The sequence below is a fragment of the Cervus canadensis genome, chromosome 14 (genome assembly GCF_019320065.1).
Source record: "Cervus canadensis isolate Bull #8, Minnesota chromosome 14, ASM1932006v1, whole genome shotgun sequence".
NCBI lineage: Eukaryota > Metazoa > Chordata > Mammalia > Artiodactyla > Cervidae > Cervus > Cervus canadensis.
The window spans coordinates 43,593,691-43,614,509 of record NC_057399.1 but is presented as its reverse complement, the minus strand read 5'-3'; the positions used below and the strand labels follow the sequence as shown (position 1 = coordinate 43,614,509).

General features: G+C 40.7%; 1 protein-coding gene across 16 annotated transcripts in view; it reads left to right on the top strand.

The window, feature by feature from the left end:
* Window positions 1-20,819, top strand: part of BNC2 (basonuclin 2) — a 470,337-nt gene that overhangs the window by 313,894 nt on the left and 135,624 nt on the right. For all 16 annotated transcript variants that reach the window (XM_043486718.1, XM_043486711.1, XM_043486710.1 and 13 more), the window contains one exon: window positions 13,200-13,435. In XM_043486718.1, the coding sequence (XP_043342653.1) occupies window positions 13,200-13,435 (236 nt within the window). The remainder of the gene's footprint in view (window positions 1-13,199; window positions 13,436-20,819) is intronic.

Below are 20,819 nucleotides of genomic sequence, written 5' to 3'. Positions count from 1 at the left end.
ATTTGTTCAAGTAAAAAAAATAAGCCTTTCACATATAAGGACTGACAGTTTTTATCACCAGGCTTGGGGATCAACTCTCTCAGCTCCGTATCATTCCTTTTCTTCTTTCCTTAAAAAAAAAATTATAAAAGCCAGTCTTCTCTCTCTTTGATATTAAATATCCTAATTAATTCAACCTTGACAGATAGAGTTAGAAAGTTGTGACTTAAAGGGAACATGAGTTATTTTGTACTTAATTTGCTCCCAATTACACACTTCTTTCCCCCCAAAGTAGTGGGTAAAATGTGCAGATCTAAATATTACTTCAAGTCATAAGGAGTTTTTCTCAGTAACAGTTGTGGTCCACCTTCCTCATCGATCACCTGATTCACTGAAAAGTTTTTTAATATGTCATCATTGCCATTTATTACTGTTCTCCTCCAGTGTGACAGCTATTACTAGGAACTGGCTTACAACCTATGGTAGGTTAAGCCTTTGCCTTGCACTCTGATGTTCTTACCTAGTAAGAAAGCTGAGTCTTATAATGGGAAAGGATTGATGTTCTAATGATTCCAAAGGGCCCCTTTATGATGAAATTCTAAATACGCAAAATCCCATTAAACCTGTAGAAGTTCATGGGCTAGCTACATTGAAATGACATATCATTATATTGGGTATAGTGTGCATATTATAAAGTGTGGTATAATTGGAAATTATTGGTCATATTAGCAACAATGAAGAACCACCCACCCTCATAAATTCAGAGGTTATGGTCTGGGTACTTGAAGTAGGAAAGGGAACAATATTCTGATTATAAGTAATCAAAACTTAAAAAATCTGACCCCAGAAATTGCCCTAATAAAATTCTGTTGCTAACAGCTGTTTTTATTTGACTCTTAAAGTAATTGTGGAAAGAATTCCATAAAACAGCCCTTTAAAGACACATTGAAATGTTAACCTCTTAGAGATTAAAATAGTATTCTAGGACCCAGAGCTCCTAAAAGCTGACCACTTGATGCTATTATAATTTGGATCCTAAGGGGAGTTGGGGCAAGAGACTGGAGTTCTCAAAACAATTAGCTTTGCAATTTAGGGCTCACTTGGCTTTCTCCCAAAATCAAAGAATAAGGCTTCTTTAATTTTTTTTCACTTGTAAAATTGCTTCAAATTAATATTTGAAAATTTAAAAATATCCAGGACAAGACTGGAAATAGTGAAATAGAAGGCTTTCTTTTAGACTGTTTTCATACAAATTTTTAATTGTTTTACTCTGCGAAGTAGGTGGCTTTGAAAAATCATTCCATTTGGCTCGCTTTTCATTTTATTGAATAGCTATAAGCTTCACACCACCGTGCCCGAACAGCTATTTGATGGAGTCTACTGGACATCAGGGCCTGAAGTGTTCGAGCATATTCCTGTGGAAACCACCTAAGTCACTTGAATTTGGCTTTTAAAGAAAGTTATGTTTAAAAAAAGTTGTGGAAAACTAAGAACTATAAACTATCACTGAGAGCCAATTTTCTAGGATCAGTGAAAAGCACTTTTATACTCCAACATTAAGAAAAAAAAGTATCTGAATATGTTCTTATTTCTATGACCTTCACAGAAAATATTGGAAGTGAAGTCTGTAGAATTACAGGTTTACATTTATTTTAATTTATTTGAAGGTTTGGGGAGTAATTCCTGTTATTAAAAATTGAAATAAAAAAATAGTTATTCACATTTCATTTGATAGATGCAAGTTCTTTTATAACCACCCCTCACACACTACCAGTACTATTTTATACATTTGAAAACTGAATTTTATAAAGGGCATTACTTTGTTCTTTAAGTTAGCAATGTAGTTAAAAGTATATATTACTTCACCTTTATTACATATTTTGCATTACATTTTATACTTATTTTACATTTACGTTACATACTTACATTAATGAACCACAAATATGCCAGCTGTTGTCCTTATGGTGATTCTGTTCTTATCAGAAATGAGTTTTCTTCACACTGACTTATGTATCTTGTGGCTTAGCCACTACTTTCCTTTGAAAAGCTATAGATTCTATCAAAGTGTTGATTGAAATTATATCCAGGCCTTAACTTTTCCTTTGTCTTATAGCCAGAAAATTACCAGTTTAAGCTTCTGTTTCTGGCATTTTAAAGAAATCCAGGTAAATTATTTTTCCTCAGTAACCTAATTCACAGTTTAAGAAGCTCTTATAGTATGAATTTCTACCCCCCCTCTTTTTTAACTAGAATGCATATTGAACCCCATGGACAGAGGAGCCTGGCAGGCTATGGTCCTTAGGGTAGCAAGGAGTCAAACGCAACTGAAGCAACTTAGCACACACACACATCCATATTGTGCGGTTAACCTATTCTTTTTCCCAATAAAATTCTGTATACTAAAAAGAGGTTAATTTACTTGTTTGCTTTTTCTCTTTTCCTCCAGACCTTTTACAAAACAAAAAATAGTCTTTTCTTTGTAGATGCCCTTATAATATTATTGTGTTTGCTGTTCTTTGACCCCCTTTCAAAGTCGATACACTTGTCCTTGGTATCCAAAGGGATTTGGTTCCAGGACCTGTACAGATATCAGAATCCATAGATGCTCAAGTCCCTTATATAAAATGCTGTAGTATTTGTATATAACCTATGCACATCCTCCCAAATCTGCCATATATTTTCATTATCTATTGATTACTTGTAATACCTAATGCAATGTAAATCATTGTAAGTGTAATGTAAATGCTGTGTAAGCAGTCTTAGAGTATGGAAAATTCAGGTTTTGCCTTTTGGAAATTTATGGAATATTTTGTATGTGGATATTTTCCATCTATAGTTGGTTGAGTCCATGGATCAGTACCCATTGATATGGAGGACGACGGGCTGTACCGTATCTTTTCGTATAGCTAGAAGACCCTAAATCTCGCACATGGATCTCAAACTTAGTGATCTGTACTATGATTCTCATAATGTCTATTCATTACGATCCAGTCTCTGCACCTTGATATTAAGCTTGTTTTCTTTAATACACTAAATCTCATACTGATTTTACCTAGGAATCCATTGGATGCCCCCAAATAATACTTGAAGTTGTAGGAAAGGGAATAAATTATGCAACTTTAGTCAGTGCCTGCTCAGCTAGCAGCCCCACCTCACTTCCTAAACTGCCATAATTACCTTCCCCCACTGTTTTCAGAGGAATGTTAAAGAGCAAAACATCTTTTGAGAATACTGACTTGAAAACTGACTGTTAGGCCAGAGAGAACAGGGGCAGGCCACACCACACCAGACCAGCCAGAAATCACTTTCACTAGTGGTCTTAGAAAAGTCTAAAAGTCTGTACTACAGTGGTAGAAGTTAGTCCAGAGAGGAGGGATAGATCCTGGGGAGCTGCAGTGGAAACATTCACAGGCACTCATTTTGAATGTTCATGATGTGTAAAATTCAATGGAAAAGCAACAACAAAATAGAAATTTTTAACTCTAGCATAACCTCAACTATATAGAATTATATAGTTGGACCATAAAGAAGGCTGAGTGCCAAAAGATTTTGAACTGTGGTGTTGGAGAAGGCTCTTGAGAGTCCCTTGGACTGCAAGGAGATCAAACCAGTCAATCCTAAAGAAATCAGCCCTGAACATTCATTGGAAGAAGTGATGCTGAAGTTGAAACTCCAGTACTTTGGCCACCTGATGCAAAGAACTGACTCGTTGGGAAAGACTCTGATGCTGGGAAAGATTGAAGGCAGGAGGAGATGGTTGGATGGCATCACCTAGTAGATGGACATGAGTTGGAGCAAACTCCAAGAGATGGTGAAGGACAGGGAAGCCTGGCATGCTGCAGTCCATGGGGTCGCAAAGAGTCAGACACAACTGAAAGATTGAACAACAACAACAATATAGAATTATGGATTGAAGAAAATAGATGCAGCTACATCAACGTGTAGGCAAATAGTGCCTTTGGTTGGTGGGATTACGTATGTTGTCTTCTGCTTGTTTTTCTTGAATTAATATTTTTTTCATTGAGCATCTATGACATCATTAAAAAAAATACAACAGGAAAGGTTTGATTTTCAAGCATTTTGGCAGAGTTTCTTAGGCTTCCCTTTCACAGTAAAGAGGTCAAGGACATGTTTGGAGTTTAGGGCAGAGCTTGGGTAGAACTCAACTTACAGGTTAGGGGTGGCCTGTGTAGTGCATGAGTAGTTGGATTGCTGGAGGCGGATGACCACAGGTGGACAGCTGGAGAGGTGGTGCCTCTGGACTCCTGATGGATCCCAGGCATCTCAGTTGATTTCCCGTCCAAATCCTCCAGACCCAAAAATCTCAGTCATCCTGTAACTCTGACTCATCTTCACTTCAAGCATATGTTTTCTTCCCCATACTTGTTAGCTTGGTCTCAATTCTTCGTTCTCCTTTTCTTTCTCCTTGTACTGTGGTAGCGGTCTTCATGCTATTGGCTTGCTTGCCCCCAAAAGAATTTTGAAAAAGCCATCCTAATATTTTCATATATTAAGTATCTTGCCAAGGTCATAAGCAAGTTGGTGGCACAGTTAGCATTTGGACCCTTGGTGTCTGGCTTTAGAAACTCTGTTCTCAGTCTGGAGGAACCATGAGCACTCTTTAAACATCGGGAACTTTAAGTCATTGCTCTCAGTCATTGTTTTTTCTCCTTAACTCTTGTTTCCAGTTTACCGTCTCCAAATAACATTTATTACCAAAAATGAAATCATATGTTCATTGGAAAGTCTTTTATCATTCATGCCTGCAGGGAAAATTTTAAAAGTAAGATAATATATCTATAAACGGAAATTTTATTGTTTAGTTTTGATCATGAAGAGGAATAAGATCAAAGTAACATAAGTATTACAAATTTTCCTAACTTAGTAAATGTAAAGTGAATTTTTGTCAGAAATGCATCTGCCAATAAAATGGATAGGGCAATGAATTGTTTTCTTCCCTGATTAGTTCATGTGTCAGTAAATGAATAGATCTTATTGTAAGAAAGAGAAAATGTACACTCTCAATTCCTTCCCCAGTTTTGCAGATCTAAGTGCTTGGGCACCTCTTCACATGAATAGGTGCGACTGGAAACTATCACATTGTCATTCGGTTCTTAGGAATCATTTCAGATAATGTGCCAACAATCACAGAGTGATCAGTTAGTTTTGTTAAGAGAGAAGAAATGCAAGTCATCCACCTTATTACTCAGACGTTGTTAGTCATTTACTTTCTCAATTTCTGTACTAACAAGACATGATGAATTCCTGTTCATAAATTTAGCCATGTATATTTCATTTAGAGGCATATCATTTTTTATTGTATACACCATAAAGATTGAGAAAAAAAAATACTATGTTATTCAAATGACTTCTGCAATATATCTTTTTTTTTAAAGGAGATACTTTTATTACTGCAGATTTAGCTATCATAATTGATGAAAATTTCCACCAGTGCTCATGGTCAAATCAGGCTGCCAAATCAGATTTAATTATCATTGAAAAAAAATGAACTCACATTTCAATTCAAATGAATGTCTTAATATACATTTTGAGAAATATTAATAAGAATCAATAAATTATGGGCTGCATGTCATAGGATAGTTTGTTAAACAGTCCAGAATAAAATGTGGAGCTAATAAAGTTAACTTACCAAGTATACAATAGAAATGCTATTTCTCATTACTTAATTACTAATGATGTGCTATAAAGTATAACTTTTTTTATGAAGTGAGGAATATGTTAAAATTCAAAATATTACTTTGATAATGCAGTTGGTTTCATCTGTGTATCACTGTCTGGTGTTAGACTTGAGGAACAAGATAGATAAGACTCATATTTTATAAAAATATGGTCAAATTTATAATGTATTTTTTTTTTTTTCAAATTTATAATGTATTTAATGAAAGGAGTTATATATTGCTTAAAATGAAGTGCTTTGGCATTTAGATCATAGTTTATTGTAATTTTATCTCTATTAAGAGGATGTAGAAATATTCAAAACTTTATAAGATACAAATGGTGCTTAATCATAACAAAAATAAATATTTTGATAGTACTTGATTAAATGGGTAGTAATTACCTTATTAAATAATAAACATTGTTTCTGAAAGACATCATGTAAAATTCATATCCAAAGGTTTTATTCAGTGTAGCTAACAAATTTCATAGGTCTGAGAAAATATTCAAACTGAATTTAAAAGAGTGGGCATCACATGTGCTTGGGGGCTTTACTTCCCAGGTGGTGACACCTCCTGGGGGTGAGTATCAGGAATAATTGAAAAGAATGGAGGGAAAAGCCATTTTCAGCACTGGACATTTTTGCTTTGCTCTCATAGGATACTTTCTAAAAAGTGATACATTATCATATATAAGAATTCAAGAGGTGACTGCATGACTGTTGCCCCATTTTACATAATGTCTGAATTCTGAATATTTCAGCATAGACCCAAATATCAGGTTCTAGTTACCCTTTACTTTCATAATCAGGAAAAGAGGGCCCTTGCCTAGGTTCTTGGTGCTTCTATTAATCATTAAACAAGGCTTCACAAAGCAGTTCAAATTGGCCATTATTTTGGCACCCAGGAGAGCTTTACACCCTAGGCCAGTGCACTAAGTCAAGGCAGAGTGTGCCTTTATTTGGTCAAGAAGAAAGGGTATAGTTTTCAAAGGAGGATTGAGGGTAGATAATCTGCATGGATGGGCTTCCCTGGCGTTTCAATAGTAAAGAATCCACCTGCCAATACAGGTGACGTGGGTTTGATCCCTGGGTTGGGAAGATCCCCTGGAGAAGGAAATGGCAACCCACTCCAGTAATCTTGTCTGGGAAATCTCATGGACTGAGGAGCCTGGTGGGTTACAGTCCATGGCATTGCAATGAGTCAGACATGACCGAGTGACTAAACAACAGTCTCCATCGACAGGCAGGTCTGTTCTCAGGGGAATTCATTTTGGGAAAGAATAAATATGGGATTTCAGGATCTGGAAGCTGAGTCCATGTGTCTGCATATCTCTGAAAGGCCCGTGCATACCCCAGGTTTATGCAGATCATCATTTGAGGTCCAGGGGCTTCCCTGGTGGCTCAAATGGTAAAGAATCTGCCTGCAATGCAAGAGAGACATGAGTTTGATCCCTGGTTTGGGAAGATCCTGGAGAAAGGAATGGCTATCCACTCCAGTAGTCTTGTCTGGAGAATCCCATGGATAGAAGAGCTTAGCGGGCTACAGTCCTTGGGATCACAGAGTCAGACACAATTCAGCGACTAACACACACACACACAAACATACACACACACGCGTCAAGGCATCTCACAGTAGAGCATTGCAAACATTTCCTATCCTATTCACTTAGCTCTCGGTCATCTTGCCCTTTGACTCATCTCTTTGGTTTTCAGTGATGTGTATGTATTAGGGGTGTATATCAGAATCACCTGTGGTAATTTTTCTTTTTTAAAAAAGTATTATTTATTTATTTGACTGTATCCAGCCAGTCATAGTTGTGACACGCAGGATCTTCATTGCGGCATGCAGGAGCTGTAGTTGCAGTGCGCAGGCTTCTCTCTAGTTGTGGCATGTGGGATCCAGAGCACTTGGGCTCGGTAATTAAACGGCACCCAGCTTAGTTGCCCCATGGCCTGTGGGATCTCAGTTCCCGCACTAGGGATGGGACTCACATCCCTGCATTGCATGGCCAATTCTCAACCCCTGAGCCACCAGGGAAGTCCCAGTAGTTTTTCAAATGAACCTCGACCATCTCCCTTTCAACCCTCTTCTTTAGGGGTTGTGGCTGTGAGCCAAGTTGCCCCAGCTGACAACTGTTCCTTTAAATAAACCTCTGGACTCTCATCGGAGTTTTACATCTAAAATTATGTCATTTTAATCTTATGAAATATTTAGTATTTTCTATAGCCTATTAACCAGGAATAAAATTATAACCTTTCCAGAGGTTTTGGCTTGCAGTGTTAAGGTTTCTTTCAGACTGCTTGTCTGACTTTTCTGTATCCATCTTCCACTTGTTGGCCGCAGGTTTGACACATCCACTGGATATTCATTTCTCTTAAACACATCTCATTAGGGCTGTGGTTCTCAAAGTATGGTCCTTGGCCAGCAGGATCAGTGTCTTGTGGAGGCTTGTTAGAAATTCTGTTTCTTGGCCCCCACCCCTGACCCAATGAATCAGAAACTCCGGGGGAGGGTGGCCCAGTGATCTGATCTATGTTTTAACAAGCCCTTTTAGCTGATTCTGAGACACACAGTGTTTGAGAATCCCTGCCTTAGTTCCATCTACCTGGACTGCCACCCTCCTTTCTTGCTTGCCAGTATCTTATAAGACTGTGCCTCCCCTGCCGAGTCGCCCTTTCTTCTGTGTCCGTCAGTACTTCATCACATCTCTTTTATAGCATAGACGACGAGAGCATCTGGATGCAGCGCCTGCCTTGGGGATGAGTTGTTAAGTGCCAGTGAGTAAATGCATGTATGCATGAATGAAGGAGAAGAGCACGTTAGGAGGAGTGGTGATCAATAAGGTCAGCTGCTATGGCGAGATCATGGAGAATAATGAAGGGAAAAGCGATCGGATTTTGTAGGAAGGCAGGTGTTGGTGACCTTTGAAATGCTTGCTTCAGCAGAGTGATGGGCAGGAAGCCCAGACTGCTGGCAGTTAGGGACTTCCAGCATGATGAAGACTTGCAGGTTACTAGAGTTGCTTATTGACTGTTTATCTGAACATGCAGTAGCAATAGAATTTCTGGGGAGAAATAACTAAGTGACCTTAGGCCAGTTACTGACCCTCACGGAACTTGTAGGCAGTAATGTCTTGTGTTCTTAATCTTTTTAAAGGATTAAACAAGATCATTGTGACCTTAGAATGATGCCTGCCTGACATTTAGTTAGTACTTAAATGGTCATTTCCTTTACTCCTCCCCCCATACAACAATTATTTTTATTTATTAATGTTGTTGATGGTGTCCATAAGCCTTGGCAAATTTGTGTGAGATATAAAATTGTTAGGGATACCTTCATTCCAGTCACTGGGTCACTGGAGATATTGTGAATTGCATTTGGCCTGGAACTAACATACCTTTAGTTGAAGCTTATTTGAAATACATGTTATCTAGCTGAGAGAATACCCCCAAAAGGTAGTTGTCTTAGTTAAGGCTCTTAGATACAAATTACAGAATCCTACTTCCAGCAGACATAGGAAGAGAGAAAGGGTTTGTTGGCTCCTGTAACTGAAACATAACTGTGTCTTCTGCAACTGTATCTTCTGGTTCAAACAGCGTTGTCAGTCTTTAGTCTTTCTCCAGCCATTCTGCAGCCCACCTGTCCTCCTCGTGACTCTCATTCCCAAGCATATTTGACAACTACCGATTTCAAGGAGGGAGAACTCCCCACAGTTCTAACTGAAACCCTGGATTCAATATCGCTCTTCAGACTTAGGTCACTTGCCCTTTCTTAAACTGGTTTTTGTGGCCAAGGAACTGGATGGTACTGGTTTTCCAGGCCCTGGCTTCAGAAATATTCCATTCTATGAAATAAATGGTACTGAGTGTACAAGAAGAGGGGCTCCCTGAAGGGAAATGTGGTTTCCGTACCCAGAATGAAGGGGAAGCACAGCGGGAGGAACAATTGATATCATCTCATTGTATAGAAAAGTGCTTTTCAAACTGTGCTTCTGAGAACTCTAGGGGTCCCAGTGAGATGCTTAAACAGGAAGGGAAGAGATAGTAACTCATAGTGGGAAGTTGTCAAATTCATGTCCACTCAAGCTTTACCAAGAGTAGCTTTACTTTCATATATTTTTATGTCCAATTTCCGGTAAAGATTTCATTTGAAAATGGAATTTTGGCGAAACAGTTGGTATAGGACAGTCTTAACAGAGGGTTGGCCCATAGCTCATAAAGGTAGGAGACCATCTTTTCCCACTCCATCCTGCTGAACAAGTTCTTGCCCTGCTTCTCCTTCATTCCTATTGGCTCAAATTTCTAACCTGCCTAAATTCCAGTCTTGAGTCCCCCACAATCAGACATAGGAAGAGCATAACCTTAGGCAGAGTCCAGTTCTCAGTTTACTGTTACTATGACAATTTTAAAAATCATTACTTAACCCTTTGCTGACCAAGGAGACATCCCCCTAAAGCTGTTGACAACTTGGTGACTCAATACCATCCACCAGTTATAAAGCAGAAAGTTTTGATTTCATTTAAGACATTTGAGCATAATCTTTGATGATGTGTTTATGTTGAAATTTGCACTTGACATCAGCAAGCTAGGCAGTTTAATTTTTCCAGCCTTCCTCTATGGCTCATCTCCTTGATAACTGCTGCTTAAATCACACACTAGGAGCTTTTTCCTTATCAAATATTGACTTTTTTAACTGTTTGGCCCACCCTTTTATTTTTCATATCAGAACCCAAAATGTAAGCCAGGCACTTATTTGTGTAAATAAAATTATATTGGAACACAGACATGCCCATTAGTTTAAGTTTGCTTTTCTCTCTATAATAGCAGAGGTGAGTAGTTGTGAAACTGGAGGCAAGGCCCATAAACCTAAAATATTTACAGTCTAGCCCTTTACACAAAAACTTGTTGACTTCTACTGTCTAGTTATGTGGCTTACAACAGAATTCCTACTTCTGAACATGCTAAACAATCAGTAATGTCCTTTTATTTTCTTAAAAAATATTTGTCCAGTTATTTATGACTGCATGGTCTTAGTTGTAGCATACAGGCTCAGTAGTTGCAGCACATGCATCCCCACGGCATGCGGGATCTTCGTTTCCTAAGACCACAGATGGAATCTACATCCCCTGTGTTGGAACACAGATACTTAACCACTGAACCACCAGGGAAGTCCCCAGTAATGTCCTTTGAGTACTCTTGCTCTCTGATGGTCTCATAAGTGTATCTAGGGAAACACTTCTGCCTTATCTGTTCTACCTGTGCTTTTTCAATTCTTTGAACAACCTCTGTTTGTACCCTCAACAGTTTAGTCCTCTTCATCCTCTAAAACTGCCAGCCCTTTTTAAGGAGTGGGAAGAGAGAGGGGTGAAACTTTACACCTGGCCCTAGAACACATTGGTACACACCCCTACATATATTCAATGTGTAGATAACAAGGCACCAGTCACATGGACAGAAATCAGGTCTGGTTTCACTTTATGCCCCCTCTACCCAACCCTCCTGGATTTCATACTTGCTGTGGTCACAGCAGTGTATTTTGTGAAGGGTCTGATACGAGGAGTTTGATAAAGGGGAAGGGAGGAGGAGCAGAGTCCACCCAAGCTGGATGCTGGATTCTGTAAGCAGAGCAGCCACTGTTCAGAAGAGGAGTGGTTAAGCTGTACTTGAAGAAGAGCAGGGGTGATAATGCCTCTTTCCTGCCGTCTAAATGCCCTGTGGAGGGAGAGAAGACTTCAGTCCCTAGGCTTCTGAATCCCTTATCTTTCCCAAACGTTAAATTAATTTTTAAAGCTATTTATTCAAAGTTGACTTAACCACTAGAATAGGAAAGATCAGACAAATCAGCTGCAAGAAATGAAGTATGAGGAAACCCGAACTCTTTGACAAAGTATTCCTGGGAGTAAATGTGTTGAATGAAGCCAGCGGGTAAATGATAAGGGCCTTTACACTGTGGATGTAAGAAGGCAATTTATCAAGAGTACATGAACTCTCCAGTGACCACAAGTCAGGAGGAAACGAGAGTGGAGGAGGAGCCCTGAAAAAATACACTTGAAACACGGAAAATTGTGTGTGTGTGCGTGTACTTTTAAATACTCATATTAATATGCAGAAATACCAGTGTATTAAAAGAGGAGCTGCTCAGCGTGTGCACCTATGGCAGCCTGCACTACTCAGGGAGAAGCTATTGGGAAGAGTGATTGAGGCATTCAACCAGACAGTGATTAGAACTTGCAGAAACCTTGGGTGCTTGCATGTAGAATTAGGCAGATTTGAGCCCGGCAGTTGTTGTCTGATGCCCATTTAGGTGAGCGTCTCAGGCTCGCGTGTTTCTCTCTTGAAATCTCTAGAAGGTCATATCTGTATAATTCTGGCAGCTGACCCAGTGCTTTTGCCTTCTCTTCGGTTCAAAGGACCTCTCATTCATTATCGCAGTCATCTTTGCAGCATCTCTTTGAGCCCTGTGGATGGGACAGTATCTTAATGGGTCACTCTAGAGAAACTGAGTTAAAATGTCATTTATCTGCAGTAGGATTCTCAGTAACTCAGATAAGGATGGGGATGAGAATGTACAGCCTTATCTGGCTTTCAGAGCTAGGGCAGAAATGTGGTTTCTCAAATTTGAGGCGAGGACAGCCTAATTATTGAAATATTAGTTCCATTGAACATAGTTACTCTGAGAATGGTCATCCTCAGTTTTCTGTGCTGAGATGATGTAGCTGAAATACGCAGAAATTCTCATACTTTGATTTTAGTCATTTTTTTCTGTTTTCATCTCATACTAAACCCTTTATCACAGCTGTTAATAAAGTACCTATTTATGACTTGAATTTCTTATTTTGTTTGTTTGTTTCTTCTGAATAACTTAGAGAGCACTAAACGAACAAGTAAACAGCAAGAGGGGAATTTTGGAGAACTGAGTCTTGGAATAATTCCTCTTAGCTAATTCAGCTTAAGGTACATGACCAGCCCCCATCTTCCCCCAGAGGTCAGCTTTCCTTATTCCCTCTGGATTAACCTCTTACCCCTAGAAGTCCAAAGAACACCCTCCTCTTCCTCTTCAAGCCATCCAGGTATCTGAAGGGGTGAATCTCTACTCAGAAAAGTGATGCTGGTTGAACGTGCAGTTGGGGCCTGAGTTGGCAGTTGTGAAAGTGTTCCTCCTTTTGCTGCAGGGACAGGGGACACCATGGTAACTTGGGTTGAGCCATAGTTGAAGTAGCAAATTAATCGGGTTTTTAAGTGCCAGCCACAGTCATTTAGAAGCCTCCGCGGTGGCTCTTCCTGCAAACCAAGTGTCTTTTGTGTTTGTTGTTGTCTGCAATTTATAAACACATGGAATACAAAAACACAAACAAGTCAGGAGGAGGTGGGAAGAGCACTATGTACATTACACTGTCCTGTCTCGGTTATCATCCAGGTACAGAAATGGAGACCCAACCCCCCATAACTTCCAGTAACTGGCTTCTCCTTTCTTTTATCTCCGCCCTCTCCTTTTCCTCTCTGCCTTCCCGCTGCCCCTGGACCTCCGGCGGGACCACCACAGCCTTGGATAAGCTCAGCACGCAGCACCTGTACCACCCCACCCAGGTGGAGATCGTGCAGTCCAACGTGGTGTTCGACATCAGCAGTCTGATGCTCTACGGCACGCAGGCAGTGCCCGTGCGGCTCAAGATCCTACTGGACCGTCTGTTCAGCGTCCTGAAGCAAGAGGAAGTGCTCCACATCCTGCATGGCCTGGGCTGGACGCTGCGCGACTACGTCCGGGGGTACATCCTTCAGGTAGGGGGAGGCGCCCGGGCGGTGTCTGGGGCCAGCTGGAGGAGGGCTGGGGTAGGAGCCCTGGGCCAATCCTGCCCTCCCTCCCAGCCCCTGCAGGCCCAGGCATGCATGCCCCATTCTGGTTAACGGGGTCCTTCTGGCGGGCTGGGCAGGGGATTGGAAAGCAGGGACTGTGTGCCAGCCAGCCAGCCGGCACCCAGGCTCCGTGGTGAACGTCAGAAGGGAGATGGTGGTCTGTTGCTTAGGGTTGCTCTGTTTGCATTCTTCTGAATTCAGTTCCCTCTCCCTACAATATGGGCCTCCCAGCTTCCCTGAGTCTTCTGGAAGCCTCCTCTGAAAGGGAGGGCTCAGAGGTGGGTGATGGGTGTGCAGCAGTCTGAGACTGCTCTTCATCTGGGTTTAGCAGAGTTCGTTCTCACACTTAACCTGGTAGGTTTGGTACTTCTTTGGTGGTCTCTGCACCCTAACCATTTATTGCTTCTTCATCCAAATCAGAGGAAAAACTGTGTAACCTCTGTAATAAACTCCCTGCTTTTGTAACCAGTAAACCCTTGCATTCCAAAACCTGCAGACCTGGTTATAGACTTGGCCTTCACAGCAGCTGTTCCTCCAGCTTGAGCCCCTTCTTTGTGTCAAGGGCATCTCGGGTCTGGTAAGGGACTTTTCTGAAGGCCGGCAGCCTCCACTCCCCTTAACCCTAGGCTCCTCGCCTTTTCTGTCTGTTTTATTTTTATTCTTTTTGCCGTATCTCCTAAGTCGTTATGCATTGTGTACTTTGCCTCTGAAATGTTTTTATGGCCATCTGTCTTCCTACAACCCTTGAAGGGTAAATGTTGAAAGCGGCATGTTGGGAGACCCCAGGATCCAAAAAGACCACACTGGACGATGAAGAGATACTCCCTCTTGCCAAAGGAGATCGCAGTTGGAGAAGGTAGAATCTGAAGCAATGTTTTGAAATTTCTCATGGGGAATAATACCAGGAGAACTGACCCCTTCAAAAAAAAAAAGGTTTTGGCTCTGCCAGCCTTGTTGATTCCCCAAACCAGCCTGTGATGTGTGTAAGGCTGCCAGCTTGGTGTGTAATGAGTGAGGGTTGAGGGGGATCGAATTTCGCCCTTGCTTTAACCTGGCTTGAACACACACACATTCCTATCGTTCTCCCGTGTGGTACCACCAGGTCTTAGCCAGGGCAATTGAGCAGACCAGGGGCCTGCGTGGAAGTAAAGAAAGAGGGAAGGTAGGAGAAGGTAGTATCACCTGTCTGCTCCAATGACTGCTTAGTTAGCGTTGAATCATTTTGTAGTGAGATGTCAACTTGGAAGGCATGGGGAATTTGGCCCTCAGAAGATGAGATGATGCTGATAATAGGAATAATTATATATTACGTTTTCAGTTTATAGAAGACTTTCACAAGCATTATCTCATATGCCTCGGGAGGGGGACATTTCACTGGGGTGAGTGGAGAGTTAAGTCTTGGGTGGTCAGGGGGGCCGGAGGGGGCCCAGGGTCCAGGAGGAAGAGGCCAGAAAGAACAAGTGTGGAAGCAGTTTCACAGTCCCTGCTCCTGCCAGCCTAGAGATGCACACGGTGCCTTGTCTTTCTCTAGTGGTTTCCACATAGGATTGTTAATGTCCGTTTGGGATGGATTTTACCCTACAGGAAGGAACAAACCTCTTGCAGCATTTTGAATGGAACTGTCAGCGGCTAAGCACTCTCCTTTATTAAAAAATTGCAGTAATATTCCCCAACCTGGTCCCATTTTACTGCCTCCACTGTGATGCTTAGTTCTGTCACCAGTGCTTTACTTTTGTTCTCTGTGTCTGTTTTTGCCTAAGTTATCTGGACCATACGTATGGCCTCTTTATGGACGTACGTAGATGCGTGCATGACTGTGATGATTCGCCATCATGACAACCCAGTGTACCGTGGCATTTTGATGGCAATGAATACAGAGTCTGCTAGTTGTTCTGGGTGTAATCCTATTGTTCTGCCTTGAACAGTGCCTGTTCTGTGTTTTATTTGAAATTACTACTTAGGTGTTTATTTTTTTCAGTATTTCAACATAACTCTAGGGCAGGCATATAAAACATACTCCACATTTTGTTCTGTGTGAAGGCCTCAGATTTAAAAATACGAATTACAAGAGAAATGAGATTTCAGAGGAAAATTCAACAAAGCCATTAACTAATATTTATAGTCTCTAATTTGGGGGTGAAGTACTACGTAGAAGAAACACTTTCAATTATTGTGATTCTTAAATTATAGGTAATTTTCATTAATTTCATGGCAATTTTGACAAAGTCTCAAATTTAATATAATCTTTTTTCTCAGTTTAAAATTGACATTTTGAGAAAATTGCAGATGATTTTTACATTAGAGGAACACTATGTTTAGTTTCTGTCTTGTTTTATTGGTAGGATTGATGTAATATGAATTTTATTTAAATGATGCTTTTTGTTATTCAGCATTTTTCATCTACTTGTTTCTTGTGAAAACAATTCTCAGTTTAAGAAAAAAGCAAGAAGTTGAAGCACATAGCGCTGTTACTTATGTAGTGAGACAATGATCATTTCATTTAAAAAAAAAATAGGCTATTTAGAAATACACCTTTTTTTCTCTCAAGCCATGTTGTTTGATTATTGGCCAGTATTTTTAAAATTATATATAGTAATGATAAGATATGTTCAGAAGACTTTGAATATAATTGCATGTAACATATTTGAGCAGGTAGACTATAAAATGTTCATCCAAAGGTTGTGGAAACCTATAATGCACTATTAGTGTACAAGTCATTTTATCTGGCTAAAACTCAATTGTCTTGTAGCCCTCAAGGCATCAATTTTAGCATTATTGCTCTCAACAACAGTATATTGAATATTATGTCAGTTAAAGGAGAATAATTATCAAGGCAAGTTAGGGTGGCTGTTAGTCTTACCACATATTGACTTGGTTAGCAGTTGGCTATAGATTGTGTTACCGGGCAAATGAAGATGTACTGTAAGTTGAACTGGTAAAGCCAGGATATTAATTTAACTCTCTCTGGGTCCAAACCTACATCCCTCATGTATAAACACAGCCACTTCTGGTTTCAGAAATACTTTTGAATGGGGAAAAAGTATCTACAGCAGTATCTGATCTGATTTTGAATTTTTGGATGTGGGGGAAAGAGGGGCTGGCTGTTCGAAACTGTCCTTTGCAAGCATGTTTGAAGAGGTTATTAAAAGAGAAAGGGAGATGATAGTAGTGCCACAGATTTATTTAAAAGACTGGCAATTTTTTTAAGAATCCTGTACTGTTTCTGTAAAATTGCGTTTCACTTATACGATTATCTGTGTGATTCATAAGCTAACCAGCAGGCTGTAAACTACAGAGCATGATGTGGATTTCAGTGAGTTAAGAATCCAGATGGTATCTTAAAGGTGAAGAACCCAGTATTCTCCAGTATACCAATTAAAGTGTTCATTCAGAAAGTGCCAGAAAAGTGAAGCAAATTTTAGGCATTTTCCCACACAACAGAAAAAGGAAGAAATAGGCAATCTGATCCTAAAAAAGCAACATGAGATTTTTTTTTTTCTGCTGCTGAAGAGTCATTCTTATTTCAAGTCTATATCTCATGGTAGATCTATTGACAAGGGCTAAAAGCAGTATCCTGTTCTTTTCCCATTTTCCCTGACTATGTATGACCCAGGAAGTGAGAATATGGGTGTTTATCACTGTTGAATTTAATCATTTAAAAAATCAAGTGTTCACACAGTCTCTTTGGCAGTTTGAACGTGTAACTGACTTGCCTGGGCTCATACGCCAGCCCATGTGTGGAAATCTCCTCCTTTGCAAAATGAGTCCTGCCAGGATTCAGGGAGCCATATCAGACACTCCAAGTAATTAGCCGAGGTGTCAGCAGCCTGGTGAGAGAACGAACAGTGATGCCCATTTCAAATCAGCTGTGTCTTGAAACAATCAGAACTAATAGAACAATCAACCCTCTAGGAGAACATTTCCTCGAATATCTGGGCCCAATGATCTTGGAGGTCCAACTTAAGCATTGGGAGGAACTCCACTCTGGAACCTTTCCTTAGAGTCTTGTGATAGTTCAGTTCAGTTCAGTTCAGTCACTCAGTCGTGTCCGACTCTTTGTGACCCCATGGACTGAAGTATGCCAGACCTCCCTTTCCATCACCAATTCCCGGAGTTTATTCAAATTCATGTCCATTGAGTCGGTGATGCCATCCAACCATCTCATCCTGTGTCGTCTCCTTCTCCTCCCACCTTCAATCTTTTCCAACATCAGGGTTTTTTCAAATGAGTCAGTTCTTGGTATCAGGTGGCCAAAGTATTGGAGTTTTAGCTTCAACTCAGTTTTTCACAATGAATATTCAGGACTGATTTCCTTTAGGATGAACTGGCTAGATCTCCTTGAAGTCCAAGGGACTCTCAAGAGTATTCTCCAACACCATGGTTCAAACGCATCAATACTTCAGTGCTCAGCTTTCTTTATAGTCCAACTCTCAGATCCATATATGACTACAGGAGAAAACCGTAGCTTTGACTACACAGACCTTTGTTGGCAAAATAATGTCTCTGCTTTTTAGTATGATGTTTAGGTTGGTCATAACTTTTCTTCCAAGGAGCAAGTGTCTTTTAATTTCATGGCTGCAGTCACCATCTGCAGTGATTTTGGAGCCCAAAAAAGTAAAGTCTGTCACTCTTTCCACTGTTTCCCCATCTCTTTGCCATGAAGTGATGGGATCGGATGCCATGATCTTAGTTTTCTGAATGTTGAATTTTAAGCCAACTTTTTCACTCTCCTCTTTCACTTTCATCAAGAGACTCTTTAGTTCTTCTTTGCTTTCTACCGTAAGAGTGGTGTCATCTTCATATCTGAGGTTATTGATATTTCTCCCGGCAACCTTGATTCCAGGCCTTTTGATAATATTAGCGTAATAAAGGCTCTGAGAAGTTCTGAAGCAAGTGATTTGCAAGGTTAGATAAGTAACTTCTACTAACTTTGTTCACTTCATAGCCTCTTTCTGTGTAACTCATCAGAAATCTTCCATTCCTGAACACACTCAATTCTTCTTCATTTTGGGGCACCTGCACGTGTGGGTTCTTCTGCCGGGACTCTCTTACTCGTTAGTTGCCCACCAGAGTCCCACTTTTTCACAGAGACCTTATTCAGTCCCGCTTAACCCATGTAGGTCTTTTCTCACATGGTTGTCTCTCAGAATTCTGTATCCCTCAAGCTCCAGTGCAATTTAAAATAAGTCAATGGTTAAAATGTTTTTTCCTGGCTTCCTCTCTCAGAAACGCCATGAAGCCAGGGTACTCAATACATACTTGTTAAATGAATGGGTAAAAAATTCTGCTTCGCTTGACGTAACTTGATGTTTCACTGGAACCCATGGCATATCCAGTGACTTCACTTGATACAATGGCCTTTCATCTTTCTTTAGGTGTCCTGGGGACCAAAGGCTGTAACAGCAGCTGGGCCACTGAGGGCAGGAAAAAGAGAAACAGAAGCTCCACCCCCCAACACTCCCTAGCTAGTGGTCTGTGTCGACTATATCATGTGCCAAGAGTGTTTTGTGGTATCCATGTAGTAGGCAGCATCAATATTAAGCAAACGCTTGGATTTAAACAGCCCTTTGTGGAGCAAGTTCACATACATTTGCTCTTTGAATCCTCTCTGTCATGCCACCCTCTTGTAGGAATTGCCAGTGAATTAACTTTTGTAGTTGTTGAAGCTCAAAGAGGTCAAGTGACTTTTCCTTGATCACAGAAGCTGTTAATTAGCAAAACTTCCAGAGAATTAAGAACCATTTACCTCTTGTTCATCACTGTAACCTGCCTCCCAGCCTGGCATGTAATGCTGCTGCTGCTGCGAAGTCACTTCAGTCGTGTCCAACTCTGTGCGACCCCACAGATGGCAACCCACCAGGCTCCCCCACCCCTGGGATTCTCCAGGCAAGAACACTGGAGTGGGTTGCCATCTCCTTTTCCAGTGCGTGAAAGTGAAAAGTGAAAGTGAAGTCACTCAGTCATGTCTGACTCTTAGTGACCCCATGGACCGCAGCCTACCAGGCTCCTCCATCTGTGGGATTTTCCAGGCAAGAGTACTGGAGTGGGGTGCCATTGCCTTCTCTGCTAGCATGTAATAGTGCTTGCTAAGTACTGGATGGAGGAAATTTTGAAATCTGATTCCAATGTGGGTCTCTGACTCTGTGAGCAGTAAGACTATCAAGCTGTAATATGTGACTGTCTTGTAGCTCAAAGTGGTGTGGTGTGGGGAGCATAGAAGGCTGGAGAAATATTCAGTAGTGAAATTAGGTGAAACTGGTTCTGTTTTGGGTTCCTTTTCTTGCCTATTTCCTGATATTTCACCTGTATCAGCTTCCCTTTGTTTTCTGATTTCCATGACCCAAACTTTTCCTCTAGATCTAATGCTTAATAATGCTTCATTGTCAATGCTCATCTTTAACTAACCTTTCCAGGGATACATGCCTTTTGTAGTTGAGTGTAAAAAACCGAAGGTTTTATACCTAATTAGTAAGATTTCAACTATATCATGTGCCAAGAGTGGAGCAGAGACAAAGTAGCTCTTTCCTGGTTCATAGAAGGATATCAGGTTGGATGGTAAAGGAGGAACTGGGTGCTGGGTAAGAAGATTGGGCCAAAGTCTCGGTCCTGCCACCGATTATTTATGTGAACATGGAAAATGTGCCATTCTTAGCCACGGTTTCTTCATCTCTTAAGTATAACCCTTCATCTCTTAAGTATAACCCTTTATACTTCTCTTGCTTTTTGGATGGTGAAACGATGAAATAATGTGGATGAAATCACGTTGTAAACCCTAGTTCCAGTTGGTACTTTCATTTACATCTGTACATAGAGTTGGGTCTCTCCAGTTATAGCTGGACAGTGTCCATTCCAGGCTCAACATGTTTCTCTGTAGATGTCAGATGCTTAGTAAAAGATAGGAAGTACGTTTTAGCCATTAGTTATTATCACTGGGATAAATGCTAGTTCTTATAGTAAATAAACCGTAAAATCCTCATGGGCTAACACAGTAGGAATTTCTTTCTCCTTCTCAGCCGATGTCCTGGGTGGTGAGTTCTTTCTTCCCTGGGGTGATTTGAGGGCTAACTTAGAGCCTTTCTGGTGGCTCAGATGATAAAGAATCCGCCTGCAGTGCAGGAGATGTGGGTTCGATACCTGGGTCTGGAAGATCCCCTGGAGAAGGGAATGGCAACCCACTCCAGTATTCTTGCCTAGAGAATTTCATGGACAGAGGAGCCTGGTGGGCTCCATGGGGAGTCCATGGGGTCACAGAGTTAGCGAAATGACTGACTGACTAACACTTCGCTTAAAAAAAAATTTTTTTTTTAAG